The sequence below is a fragment of the Anser cygnoides genome, chromosome 17, assembly GCF_040182565.1.
Source record: "Anser cygnoides isolate HZ-2024a breed goose chromosome 17, Taihu_goose_T2T_genome, whole genome shotgun sequence".
Classification (NCBI taxonomy): Eukaryota; Metazoa; Chordata; class Aves; order Anseriformes; family Anatidae; genus Anser; species Anser cygnoides.
The window spans coordinates 11,020,001-11,034,000 of record NC_089889.1 but is presented as its reverse complement, the minus strand read 5'-3'; the positions used below and the strand labels follow the sequence as shown (position 1 = coordinate 11,034,000).

At 39.3% G+C, this 14,000-nt stretch overlaps 1 protein-coding gene across 13 annotated transcripts in view; it reads left to right on the top strand.

Annotated features, from left to right (window-relative positions):
- DEPDC5 (DEP domain containing 5, GATOR1 subcomplex subunit) overlaps nucleotides 1-14,000 on the top strand; it is a 47,760-nt gene that overhangs the window by 7,586 nt on the left and 26,174 nt on the right. For 9 of the 13 annotated variants that reach the window (XR_010825507.1, XR_010825506.1, XM_066978871.1 and 6 more), the window contains exons 10-24: nucleotides 71-132; nucleotides 1,646-1,715; nucleotides 2,084-2,156; nucleotides 2,797-2,900; nucleotides 3,162-3,236; nucleotides 4,107-4,241; nucleotides 4,721-4,782; nucleotides 4,887-4,960; nucleotides 6,135-6,204; nucleotides 6,707-6,743; nucleotides 7,474-7,594; nucleotides 8,656-8,879; nucleotides 10,466-10,669; nucleotides 11,118-11,253; nucleotides 12,978-13,075. Coding sequence is in view for 11 of the 13 variants with exons in the window: in XM_066978871.1 (XP_066834972.1) it covers nucleotides 71-132; nucleotides 1,646-1,715; nucleotides 2,084-2,156; nucleotides 2,797-2,900; nucleotides 3,162-3,236; nucleotides 4,107-4,241; nucleotides 4,721-4,782; nucleotides 4,887-4,960; nucleotides 6,135-6,204; nucleotides 6,707-6,743; nucleotides 7,474-7,594; nucleotides 8,656-8,879; nucleotides 10,466-10,669; nucleotides 11,118-11,253; nucleotides 12,978-13,075 (1,545 nt within the window). In the remaining 2 variants the exon portion in view is untranslated. The remainder of the gene's footprint in view (nucleotides 1-70; nucleotides 133-1,645; nucleotides 1,716-2,083; nucleotides 2,157-2,796; nucleotides 2,901-3,161; nucleotides 3,237-4,106; nucleotides 4,242-4,720; nucleotides 4,783-4,886; nucleotides 4,961-6,134; nucleotides 6,205-6,706; nucleotides 6,744-7,473; nucleotides 7,595-8,655; nucleotides 8,880-10,465; nucleotides 10,670-11,117; nucleotides 11,254-12,977; nucleotides 13,076-14,000) is intronic. The other 4 variants (XM_066978876.1, XM_066978872.1, XM_066978875.1 and 1 more) reach the window with 1 other exon arrangement.

The following is a 14,000-nucleotide window of genomic DNA, read 5'->3' as shown; positions in this document are numbered from 1 at the left end:
GGTGTTAAATATACCCCATAGTTGAAGTAATTGCTGTTTGCTTGATGCTTTGGGTGTGTTTACTTTGCAGGGGACCTGTACTTTGAGAAAGCTGTGAATGGTTTCCTTGCTGATCTCTTCACAAAATGGAAGGTAAATAGCTGCTTTGTTCATCCTGTTCTGAAAGAACAATTCAGAGCCATCTTAATGAACCCACTGGTCTGCCACTTTGAGGAAGACCCAGGCTGTGTCAGGCAGTGCTAAGGTTTATGAGAGATGGCTCATGGGCATCAAAAGAGTGGTTACTGCAGGTCTGCAGGTAAATCATACGTGCCACGTGGCTCCACTGCTGATATGTTGTATCTGCTGTGGTGTTATCATGCAATTGTTTTGGTTTTGTGGTGGGTCTGTGACTGGACTTAAGTCACTAAATGTGTAATACAGTTGTTTGTGGTTGTGCAGTGATGCACAAGTCTGTTTTACACAATCTTACTTGTTCCAGGATTCAGTTCTGGATGCTTTCATGGTATTGTGTAGTTTGGTTAGTGTTGCTATAGTTTAGCATGGGGGGGGGTTCCAGGCTGTAGTGTATAAGCCACTGATGGTGTGCAAACTTCTTGGAAGTAAAGGCCTCTTTAAAAAAAAAAAAATAATAATAACAACAAAGCCTCTGTGTCTCTTACAGTTGAACAACAAAGAGCCATACCCTGTCTCATGACCTGGCTCAGAGCAAGGTACAAGTGCTGTTAGCAGTCCTGCATTAGGGGAGAGGGCAGAATTGGTGACTGAAATCCTTTCAGCCACAGAGCTATGGAAAATGTCTTAGGCAGGAGGCTCCTGCAGACATAAATAAGAGAACTGTAGCAGTACTCAAGGCAGATACAAAATCTGCAACCTATCTGCAATCTATGCAAAGGACACAGCTCATGATGGTCCCAAGCATCAACAAGAGCAACAGATTTGTCCCTTTTTCATTGTGCCCCTTTTTTCATTTCCTCCGTTGGAGATTTACTAGGAGCCTTGTGTGACATATCTGTAAGACGCCTGTTTTGCTTTTGGTACTAATACATGTACCATTTTGGGTATGTGCCTGAGCATCCACGGGCTCACTCAGATCAAGGATTTTCAAGCTTTTCCTTTCAAGGGGATGGCCAGTATGTTCTTTTCAGCTCATTAATTCCATTGTGTGCATCAGCACTGTAACTGTTCAGTGAGATTTTAACATTTTATTTCTCTGGAATTGTTAGGGGCATCTCTCTGAGCAGTAGCAAATAAGAATATCAAATTGCTGCAAGTGAGTATGTTTATGTATTCAAACAAATTGAGTCGACTGCATTTTTTTACACACAAAAAATCTTGTATCCTGGCAACTGCAGAGAGGAGTTTCTTTAAAGAGTAATTAAGGGTGCTTCTATTAAATACAATATAGCCTAGTAGAACAGAATAGTCAGGACAGAGCATTATGTTACTTCACAGAGGCATATGGGCATATGCAGTACTTTAGCAGATGTATAAATACAGCAGTCCAATTTTTTTCTAGGTCCTAGGTGTGAGGGAAAGAGGATGTTCCTATATGTGTATTTAGATATATCCATGCGTGAGTACACATTTTTCTGCTGAGTGTGATGTGTAAGGTTTTCTTTTTTCATGTATTCTTTCTGTACAGGAGAAGAATTGCAGCCATGAAGTGACAGTTGTTCTATTTTCTAGAACATTTTACGAAGCAAAATCTATAGGTAAGTAAATTATATATTTTCATGTTACTATTTTTAACTTTTGTCCTTCTCTCTTGAAAGGTCGTCACTGGCTGGCAGTAACTTTTTTTCTGCTATTATTTTATGCCCAAGTCCTACCAAGCACAATGGATACACAGCCATTCTTCTGACAGCACTGCCGTGAAAACTGTACGTGGAAGAATGTGGCAAATTTTCTTCCTCCTACTCATGCTGTCGTATTGTTTTAAAACCAATTTAAATACTGTGTAGGAGATCTAATATTTATCAGAGATATTCTCTTTTATAATGGAAAAAGCTCCTCATTAGAAAAGACACGAGCTGTTTCTATACACGATCATAGGATAAAATTATTACTGCCTCCATTTCAGATGAGTTTCCTGAAACACATCGTGCATCGATTCGGCAGGATCATGAGGGAAGATTTTATGAAGATTTTTACAAGTATGTCTTCCAGTTCTTCCATCTCTTGTCTCTCAGTGTATGGACAACCCTTGTGGAGAATATCATGTTATTAGCTGTAGGACCTTGCTAAGAATTAGGAGTGTGAAAAGCATCTGTCTGAAACTGGCAGCACATTGTTCCATTTGTGAGTGCACACTCATGTTTGCTAGGTTAGTCTTCCACTTGCATGTAAATATTGTATTGTTTGCATCTTACTGGAATTGCCAGTGAACCTAAAAGTTCTGTAGTGTTGGGAGTAGTTTTTGTGTAAGGCTTGGCTTTTTTTTTTTCAGATCCTCACATTTCTGAGTAGTCGGAGAACAGATGGAAAGAGTGCCGTTGCTGAAAGCACAATTTTTTCCATGTCACAATAAATGCAGCTGTTGAAGCTGTCATTTAATTCTAAACTTGTTAAGGATTTTACCACCTTGCACAACAGTGACATTATTTAATATGTAATGTTCTAAATGTTTACCTGTTTATAATCAAGAGATTACTCTTCTGGTTAAGAATATGCCCAGCTTTATGTGTGCATCTACTCCTTAACGTCTGCTACAAATACACAGTAGTTCTAAAGTGCTGCCTCATTGCTTCTGTGTAGCTTCCTTTCATGATGCTTACTAAGTTGTGCCCTTTCTAGAGTTGTAGTTCAGAATGAGAGACGAGAAGAGTGGACCTCATTGCTTGTGACCATTAAAAAGCTTTTCATCCAGTATCCTGTGCTGGTACGACTAGAGCAAGCAGGTAAAAGAATACAATGCTTTTATCCTTTTGCTTTTTTTTTGTTTCATTTGTTTGAAATCTATCTGTAAGCTCTAGTTTCAGTTGGAGTCTGGTATTTCACTTAACTGCTCTCCTGAGCAAGTTATTTTGCATCTGTGAGATGAACCAATTCTGCCTGTAAATTGTTGATGTAATAGGGCTTACTTCCAATGCAGTTTTTTTTTTTAAAGCTAATTTATACAAGGATGATGATTTTTTTTTTTTGTCTGAACACTTGTCCAGAGGGCTTTCCTCCAGGTTACAATTCTACATCAGCACAAGGGAACTACCTGGAGGCCATAAATCTTTCATTCAATGGTAAGTTATGAACAATGGATAACAATGTACAGAGGAGGGACCATTAAAGCAGCTTTCAGTAAAGGGGTGTTAAGTTCTCTTGTTAAGGAACACTTATATGTTCCGTAACACCAGGTAAAGGAGGGAAATGTTAAGTGGTGAAACTATCATTTTCTGCCTCAGAAGAAATTGTTTTGTATGCGTCTCCGGAAATGGCTCTCATAACTAAGAATTGGGTAGTTCAGGCTTCAGATACCATTTATAGAGCCTTGTTCAGATGAAACATTTTCTTCTAGCTCTGTATTTGTATGCAAACTTTTTATAACAGAAGTTGAATGATTTTTATTTTGTAAGCCTTTCAAAAGTGGGTTAGATCAAATGTGACTGGCGAATGAAGTTGATCCATCTTTTTAGCAGGAAGGTGGATTTGATGGGATTTCGAAAGATCTGCTTTTCTGTGATTCTTTACATCTGATATCTTTCTGTCCTGTTAATGGCTGTCTTGTTACTTCTATGAGACAAAGCACAATATGTTATTTAGTGATTATCAACGAACTTTACCTTTTTGGTTTATGATGTAGGTTTTCTTGGTTTTCAAGATTTTTTTGAGACGTTATATTAAAGAAAAAAAGAACAAACCGCTAAGCATACGAGAAAAATACTCATTTTGATGTATCCAGTTCTCATTTTCTCTTCTGCCCTAACTACTGTCTCCTTCCTGTAGCTTTATTGACATTTATTGATTGGACAATGCTACATTCAAATACTTTCACTTTTGCATGGGGTTTGTGAAAACTTGCTTAATTCTGGTATTAGTAGTCACCTCCTTTGCTCTGAAAACTACATCCAGCATCTTTTTCTTGTAAAGTATTCCCTGGCTCTTTCTTTTAGTGTTTGACAAGCATTATATAAACCGGAACTTTGATCGGACTGGCCAGATGTCCGTGGTTATCACACCTGGTGTAGGGGTGTTTGAAGTCGATCGCCTCCTTATGATTCTAACCAAACAGCGGATGATAGACAATGGTAAATAACTAGAGACTATTTGTAATTTTTATGAAGGCTAACGGTTGTATTTGGAAAAGCTCTAGTCTTTTCTTGCTCTGAAAAAGTATCTATTGTAACTTTTGTACTCTGGAAAAGAGGGGTTACAGCTGGAAGGCATGTGTCCACACTTTGTATTGAAATGGCTAGATTTTTTAGGGAAGTCGGAGGTATTTATTTGTATTTATGATAGTGGAGCATTTCATCAGTCCATGCAGACCTTCCCCTTGAAGGATAATCCTGCACCTGGTTTAGAAAAAGCACTTCTTATATCCCCACTGGCACTGTTGGTCTGCAGCTATACCATGGGGTTGCTGGTTACCATTTCCATTTTCAGTATGATTATGTTTTTAAATCTGGTATGAATACAAAGCGGGGGCTCACCTCAAGTTGGCAGTCTTTGGATTAGTATATCAGTGCTGGTTGGTGGATAGCTGAACTCTACTGTTCTTTGTTTACAGGGATTGGTGTGGACTTGGTCTGCATGGGAGAACAACCACTGCATGCTGTACCACTCTTTAAGGTAATGCATCCTTCTGTTCCCTTCTCTGTTCCTAGAAGAAATGTTACTGAATTTGTGACTAGATAGACACAACTAGTTGCTTTGCCTTGGAATTCCTCTTACAGCTCCATAATCGCTGTGGACCTGGAGATTCCAGGCTGGGTGACGACTACAATATTCCGCACTGGATAAACCATAGGTAGGTAAACGCTTAAGGTTTCTGAGAAGATACCAGCCTTTTCAAAACATTTCTGCTGTGCTTTCCTTTCTGTACATCTGTTGAATTCTTTCTTCTTCCATTGCTTATTTCCTCTGCTCTGCTGGCAAAGCAGAGACAGATATTACAGTAGTCTTGCATAACTAGGAGTATTCTTGTAGAACTCTGGGTGTCAGTGCAGTATGTCAGAGGTGATAGGCAATTTGCAGAGGAAAAGGTCTTAATCTTAAGCTCTTTCCAACTAAGCTGTAGCCTTAACTATGCTCAAAGTCAGTCAGGATGCTTAAAAAAAATAATGTCACTTCAGATAAGTTGGTTATTAGTGAAAGTAAATGCATCTCAAATGAACAGTTACGGGTAAAGAGAATGTGAATAACATGGGTAAATGTTGGAACAGTTACAGGAAACACGCTTAATTTTACTTTGCTTTACTCCAAGGCACAGTAGGTTTTCTTTCTGCTTTCTGTTAAACACGGTGTCATAATACTCTCTCCTCTCTCCCTACCGACAGAGATCAGGGCTCAGAATAAAAACTAATTCTGCAGTCCTTGTTCTGCAGTAGAACTTTTCTCTGTCTTTTAATACCTCATTTTATATGCATGCATTGACTGACTGTCCTGACCAATAACCATTCAAGTGTTGCTTATACCCAATCTTTTCAAGTAGCTGGAAGACATCTGGTCCTTGCCTAAGATGAAAGAGTTGTTTGAAGGCTTTGTAGCAGGGCAGGATTTAAAGATTCAGATGACAAGAAACAGATGTTAAAGAATAAATTACTTCAAATGGGAGGAGGTCCTTAGTTTTCAAGAAGTTGATGTGAGTCATTACTGTCATGTAAATTAGGGAAAGCGTCATGTGAACTGTGCAGTACTGTATAGACGGTGAAAGCTGATATCTTTCCGTAGAAAGAGGAAATGAAGTTGGGAATGCAGATATCAGCATATTAGGAGGAGGTCTAGACTGAGGTTGTGTGGGAATCATAGATTCTCTCTAGTTAATCATCTGCAAGTGTTCTTCAGATGTCATGTTATGCAAAGAGAGGTATCCCCTTTTCTTCATTTAATAGCTAGCTCAAATTCATAATCTGTTTGCTATGTAGTTAACCAGCCGTGTTCAATTCCTAGAAGACAGCTTAACCACTCTCTTTCCATTTCAGTTTCTACACATCCAAAAGCCAGCTCCTATGTAACAGCTTCACTCCGCGGATCAAGCTGGCAGGGAGAAAAGTAGGTGTTTTTATGATTACCTTTTCTTCATACTAGCTTGTCAGATCTTTTCTCAGCCAAGCATCAGAATCCTTGTAGCAACAACGGTCACTAAGTTTCTGTGTTTAAAAGACAGTGCAAACAAATCTGTAAAGGATTTTTGCAGAGATTGTGAATGAGGGACTGGTTTCTAAGTATCTATCTTTTCTAGGATTAAACTATTTGAGAAATGTTTTAGCCAACATAAAAATAGCTTAGTGCTTTAATGGCGAATTCTAAGGAGAGGAGGAGAAGTGTTGGCGAAGATGTGTTTTACACTGTGGTTTGTGACTGAGTATCAGTATTTCATACTTAAAACGTGTTACGGCTGTCTCACAGGGTGAGCTGGATAAACTCTTAAGTTTGATGCTTTTATCATGCTGGGGGGTATTTCCTTAGAATATGCTGACTGTTTCCCTTCTCCTTTTCTCTTTTCTCTCTCCTTTTCCTGGTAACTTCAAACTTCTTTTATTGGACCCTCCAGCCACTGACTGAGAAAGCAAAAAATAGCCGAGATTCCTGTGAGTAATCTTGTTCTGGAATGATCTGTCCCACTGACTCCCAGACTAACAAACAGCTGTAGTAAGACAATGGCACTAACAGCAAACCACTGTTAATAAAATGCTGGAAGGAACAATTGCAGAAAAACGTGAAAACCTCATAGTCATTATCCAGGACGTTAATGTGCATGTATGAATTGCCTTCTCAACAGATAACTAATAAGGAGGGAGGCAGGAGTTTCTATCCTGACTGCTTGTCACTTGGGTAGAGAAATAGGTGAGCTAGCACTAGCATTCACGAGAATGGGACAGGAAGGGCATTTGCTGGTTTGGGATACTGTCAGTGTTATGCCCACAGATTACAGTGGGAGAAGCCTGCATTCTTCTAATACCACCTCATTTCAAGAATGTTTATGTCCTAGAAGGGAAGCTGTCCATTTCTGTAAAGTTGTTTTAAAATGTGCAATTCTCTCTGTGATCTGAGGCATCTGTCCATTCAAGGATTTCTTTATTGATCATTGATTTAATCTCATGGCTATACGGGGAAAGATATCAGAGCCTCAGCAACTCTGATTCAGAGGCACGGTCTTTGATACTTGAGCTGACGTCTGCTCCAGCTGTTCTGTTCATCAGATTGTTGTACGCAGTTTTTTTCAATAGATACTTTTTAGTGGTGAGAGTTGGATGCTTCTGCCTTGCAGATCTTGAGCATTCTTGAAAGAGGTTCCAGTATTATATGATTTTTTTTCAGCATTAGGGGCTCCAAAAGATGCTGAGAATGCCCTGCCTATCCAGGTTGATTATGATGGCTATGATGCCCAGGTGTTCAGACTGCCAGGCCCATCCAGAGCCCAGCGCTGCACCACTTTCAGGTAAGAGGACTGTGAATGTACTAGTTCGAGAGCAGCAATGTTATGGTGCATTTCTTGGTGCATAATGTGCTTTGAGAAAAATGAGGCGAATTAAGCTCCACAAGCTTACAATTGAACAAAAAGTTGTATCTGTAGCTAGTACTTACTGCTGGTTGTTTGGTATTGTATTTCTAAAACAGCATGTGGGATCTATGAAAAGGTGTAAGTATGCATTTTTTGTTGCATTTTTAATTTTGCACGAAGAAGAATGAAGTTAGTCTCCCTGGCAAAGTTTCTAGTTGATTTTTCAGGCTAAGTAAGATAGTACTTGTAGAAATAACATCAGTTTAATGCACTGCTTAGTAACTGGTGCTGAACAGAGTGGTGAGGAATCTTCCCTGAAGATGGTGCTTTTCTGGATGAAAGAAGAAATAGAGAATCTAAGTACTGGTTCTGAAATAATTCATGGCCTTCCCTCTGAGAAGAAAGGTTTATTATCCTCAGGTCCTGGCCAAATTAATTGAAAAATGTGTAAATTTTAGTGCTTTTTCAGGGATGTAGGATTGATGAACTTGTGAAGTATTTTTTGGCTTGCCTTCTCTCAATGGTATTGCCTAAATCTGAGGAATCTGTGCAAGTGGACTCTTTTTTATTAATATGAATAGCTTGTAGAAATCCACACTGGAGATGCCAGTACAATTTAGTAGTAGTTAGCAATTTCATGTAGCTTTCCTCTAGCTAAATTTTCCTAGCAGCATGGGCTCAGTTCTAGTATCTTCTAGACCACATTTATATTACTAGCTTGGTGTGATGTCTGTAGAACTGCATCAAGGGTCAAGCATACTCTTTTCACAGCTGTTGTGCTGGAAGCATTTTAGTGTTCTGTTCTTCTACTGCATAATGCACAAAAGTATTTAATATCCACATAGTCAAAAAATGGTGTTAGCTTCTTGTTAGTCCTCTTTTTGAGTTCAGCTATTGAGTCTTTTACATGACTTGGGTCTGTTCAAGCCCCTTGATAATGAAGGAATGAATTGATCTTTTATGATTTCATATCACTGCACATACTCGTGTCTTTTCAGCAGGTCTGTGAGGGAGAGAGAAAGTCGTACCCGAAAGAGCTCTAGTTCCTATGATGTCTCATGCAGCCCTTCTCTCCAGAGCCGCACTTTACCTCCAGAGGAGGTGAGGAGCCAGGCTTCCGATGACAGCTCCCTGGGCAAGATCTCCAACATCCTGATGATCCCACGGCCTCATCTGCACCAGTATGAAGTCAGCAGCTCTTTGGGCTATACCAGCACCAGAGGTCAGCCTGAGGCAGATGGGACAATACCTTAGGTGGTGAGAGGGGAGAGAGAAGATGGAAGTTTGTGCTAGCCACTGCCAGGCCAGCACAGGGAAGATGGTGCTCATATTAGCATTCATACTACAGCTTTTCTGCAGCTCCAGCTATGGCTGGGTATGCATTCTCCCTTTATCCTTGTCCAATTCCATTGCATTTTTAAATTGGCTTGTTCTAAATAGAAGTGTCCTGATAGTGATTTGCTCTTTTCCCTTGCCTATTGCCTTCCTTAATATTTGACTATTCTCTTGTGCCTGTCTCCAAATGTGGACATATGCAGGTAACTTTTTATCATCCAGGTCACCTATAATTTGTGAAATGAGAATAGGCCTTAGTAAGCCTTGGGGGACCCTGCTTTTAACTTCTCTCCGTGGGGAGTTACTGTCGTTAGGAGTCACTTTCTGGATCCTTTCTTTTGACAAAGTACTGCTGAGCTATCTTGGTGTATTAGCAGTGGTGACAGGCTCCTTTTTTTCCCCTTGTAATTTAATTTTGTTCTCAGACAGTATGTGATATCTTCACAAGCCCAACTCATTTCTAGGTGAATTGTGTTCCTCTGCAGTTGCTGGATCTACTGTAGAATTCTATCCCTGTAGGCTCTTTGTGCCTCTTTTCATGTCTTGCTGTCTGACACTTAATATCGTATTTGGCCTGTTACAGGAATTGGACTTACTGGTATGGAACAGCTTTCCAACAGGGAGCTTCACATTACATTTATCTTTGATGTATTCTCCCCCTTGTCAATTAACAAATGCATAGATATTCTGGTATTTTCTGTTTCTCCTTTAGTTTGAAGGATAGTCTTATGACTCAGCTGAAGGTGTGCAACTGGATGGGGATGTAAGCGGAATAGGACTGATGGGTAGGGAAGGGTCAGGGTAATTGGAATTCTTCCTGTGTTCTGATTTAGCTGTATACAGTGTTAAACGAGACCCTTCCTTCTCTTTGGGATTTCTATTTGTTGAACAGAGTAAATGCTACTTAGTCATCTGGTGTATCCCTCTTTCAGCTATTTCTAAATAACTGCACTAATGTTCTACATAGAATAGTAATGACAAACTGCTAGCTTGCTGAGATCTTGTGTCCTATGTCCTCTGAAATTAATCCCATATTTCAGTGGTCAAATCTGAAGCTTACAACAAATGTATATGTTGCTCAGTTGTGCTTTCTGCTATGTCTTCGGGTACTCATCCCGAGGTTTCCATTTGTCACCTCAGACTTTTGTTTTGATTTTTCAGGAATTCTCAAAGCTCTAAGTAATTCTTCGTAGTTGACTTAGCAAGTGATTTCCTTATGGTTTCATTAGTATAAAGTGGCACAGTATAGAGTAATGTTGTACTGGCGAGTGAAATTATTTTATTTCTCGTCTGGATTCTTTCTTGTGTTGTAACTTGCGGATTGGATTGAAATTGATTTCAGCTTATCTCCCTGCCTGTTCCTCAACTGTCCTTGTTCCCAATTACTCTGGGGAGTCTTCATATCCCTAAGCAATTCACTCTTTTGCTTGGCTTCTGCATGATCTCACACTGACTTCAAGTTGTGTTTTCTAGATGTCCTTGAGAACATGCTGGAGTCTCAGCAACGTGACTCCAGCGCCCCTGGGAGGTTCCACGTTGGCAGTGCAGAATCCATGCTGCACATTCGGCCTGGGGGATATACACCCCAGCGGGCGCTGATCAACCCATTTGCCCCGTCCCGCATGCCTATGAAACTTACATCTAACAGGAGGCGCTGGATGCATACTTTTCCTGTGGGTAAGTCTGTTTCATAGCATATTAGGTAACTAAGAATTTTTCCTTGTCCAGCAGCAGGAGGACCAGTGTGAACTCTTGCCTTGAAGTGCTATGTACTGTAACACTGGTTGAAATTTATAGACTTGATAAAGCAGAGATCCTCTTCTCTTGGAAGTACTATCATCTATTGGTGAACTTGCAGCATTCGATGCAGTGGAACAAGCGTAGATAGAGGCTGTTGATGTGAGTCCTTGTAAGTAGGCCCTGTAAAATGTTTAGAAGAATATTCTACTCTGCTGGCTTCAGGGAAGATGCCAGAGGTTCAAGTTTGTGAAGATTTCCTAAACTTGCTTTCTTAATTTCCATTAGTTATTTACCTGTGGTGTTGACAAAAGGGGTACGAGTGAATGAAGACAAACAAGAAATCAGGACGGATGAGATGATTAATGATCAAACTGTAATTGTTTAGGTCCATCAGGAGAAGCTATCCAGATCCATCATCAAACTCGTCAGAATATGGCAGAAATGCAGGGCAACGGGCAGCAGGATTTGACACATTCCTCTGCTGAACTGCTTGAGCTGGCTTACCATGAGGCAACTGGCAGGTGAGGTCCTCAGGAGGGATCAGGATGTTTAGACTTTGCATGAACACCCCTTTTCATTAAAGTTATATGTGTGTTAGGAAGTTCTATATATGTAAGGCAGTTATAGGCTGTGATCTGCAAGTTGAATAATATATTGTGTCAGTGCCGCATATGCAGCATGTACTTTTATTTTGAGATGTAAAGCTGTTTTGGGGAGGCTGGAGGTCATTCACCTCTAATTTGGGGTAAGCAGTGGCTTATCACAGCTTGCAGTACATGAGCAATACAATGAATCATTCACGATCATTCAAAATTGCATTATAAGAGCCTATGTCTTTAATTCTTGACTTCTTATCCCAGTAATTGTGACCTTCATCCTAGAATAGAATGTTTTTTAGCACAGGACATAGCTTTGCCTCACAGCAACCGTTGAGCAGTTTGTCTTGTCCATTCAGTCCTATCTTCCCCATGCTGTTAAGAAACATGCAGCTATGATGAACATCAGGGGTGGATTGTAAGTGAAAGTACCTGTGTTCTTAAACTAATTTGCTCTTAAAAAAAAAAAAAAAAAACAAAAAAAAAAAAAACAAGCTTTTGCTGGTGTTGGGAGCTTATATTGACTGTTGGCTCTGAGAAGTGAGAAGGATCCCACTGTTGCTGGTTATAGCATGGGTGTGGGGAGGCTGGTTTTACAGTGAGAGTACTTAGATCCCTCACTTAATCTAGGCCATTTTTCAAGCTGCACAGTTCTCCAATCTCCAAATATTCTCTTACCTCTTTTTTATATGATTATTCTTTTATTGACAACATTTTGTCCTTGCTTTTCACTATACTTATTTAATATTGTTTACATTTTGGTACCTTAGGCAGCTTCAGAATTGCCTACATATATTTTTATCAATAACTTTGGTATTTCTCCCCCTTTTCTTTCTTGCATGCTTGTAGAAATTTTTGTTACCTGTTGTTTCAAGATGTCCAGGGCGAGTGAGGATCCTCTTGGTATCTTCTGCCTTTTTAAATTTTAGGGATTTTTTTTTTCCTCTGCTGTCTTCAAGCCATCCTTCAGGAAATTGCACAGTCTAATTATTTTTTCATGCATTTTTCTTTTGTAGGAAAATTGTTGTCCTATCTTATACTTTGTGTTATCCTTTAGAATACTGTAATCCCTTTGTGTGTTGCGTAATTTTGATATTATATCATCCTCAAGTCTTTGTTCCATAGTTCTACAGTAAATAAGATGATTGCCTTCTCATTATTTCATAAGAACATCATAGTGTTAAAATTTCTGGTCTTAACACCAATGTCTTCTGCTGTCATGTTCTTGATAATTCTCTGAGTCTTTTTGTGGTCACTGCTGATGACATACTCACCCAAAGCAATTTGCTCGCTCTGGAATGTTGGTTTTCTAGACCATGAAATCAGATTGAGTAAGTTAGTTTTGTTTTTCTCATGGGAGATGTATGAGTTCTCCACCATCCTGTGAATATAGTGCATTGGTTATTGCTAGAGGCAAAGAGCACAACAATATGGATAGATAGTAATAGGCACAAAAAGCAGGACTGAAAAAGCTGTAGCAATATTCCCTATCTCTGCAATTATCATTAGGAACATGGTTGCAAAGGCTCAGCTGAGATGGCAGGCTGATTACTTGTTATTTGTTATGTCAGTTCTTATTAAAAGTATGGAATGGCGTGAGTGTGGAAAAGTATTTGTGTTAAAATACAGGCTGCTTTGTTTTTCTCTAGACATACCAGTTCTCGGCATCCAGGTGACAGTGCTTCCTTCCTGGGCTTCAGTGGAACAGAAGAGTATTCAAACGGTCTGGCTGGCAGCAATGGTGCAGGTAACAAAACAGTGACTGAGCATGGTGTTGGGAGACAGAGCTCTTATTAACAGTGACATATGTAAAGCAGCAGGCCTGTCATGCATGGTAAATTCTAGGATGTAGTGTTTTCTAGCATTTCTTGTTGTCTAACAAAGCACTTTCTTCAGATTTTAAGCTCTTTGAACATGGCACTGTTTATACCAGATGTTATGGACACTGCCCAAAATATTTAATCACATTTTAAAGGGAAGACACATGTTTGTGCTTTCAGTTGAAGATTAATGTTCTTTCTTATTCTTACCAAGGCCTGGATCAGTAGAAATTCTTAATATTTCTTTTGAATCCTGTAAGTGGAACAATATGCCACACTAGCATTCTGTTATGATTTTGCAGCCTACCTTCTGATTTTATGGATGTGCTTTTTAGGTAGGACACATGGAAAAGAATTTTGATCTTTTGTAATTTAACATTCAAGACTTCTGTTCTTTTTTCAAAACCAATTTGAAGAATTTTTTATTTTTTTTTAAATTCACCCTTTAATTTATATTTGGATGAAAAACATGTTTTTCCCCTCCACTCACACTTTGCAGAGCCATAAAGCTTTTTTTTTTTTTAGCAGAGTTAGCTTTCGTGTGTGTCTTGTCTTGTTTTCACGTAGTTGTATTAAAAGTAATTTCTGTTTCATTGTTTCCTTCTGTGGGTTTTGTTTGAATACATTTCATTTCCATGCTTTACTTTTTCTGCCTTCCAGATGGCAGTTGCCAGAGCAAAGTCTAAACTGTATTTCAGCTGCTGGATATAATTTGCACAACATAGATGTAGAGCATATCCTGGCAATAAACATACTTGCATTTTATAGAAGTCTTTCACGTCTGTAGTTTGGATATAAATCATGTATATGGTGGAAGTTGTTCTGTGTCTGTCTTGGTGCAAGTTGTTATGA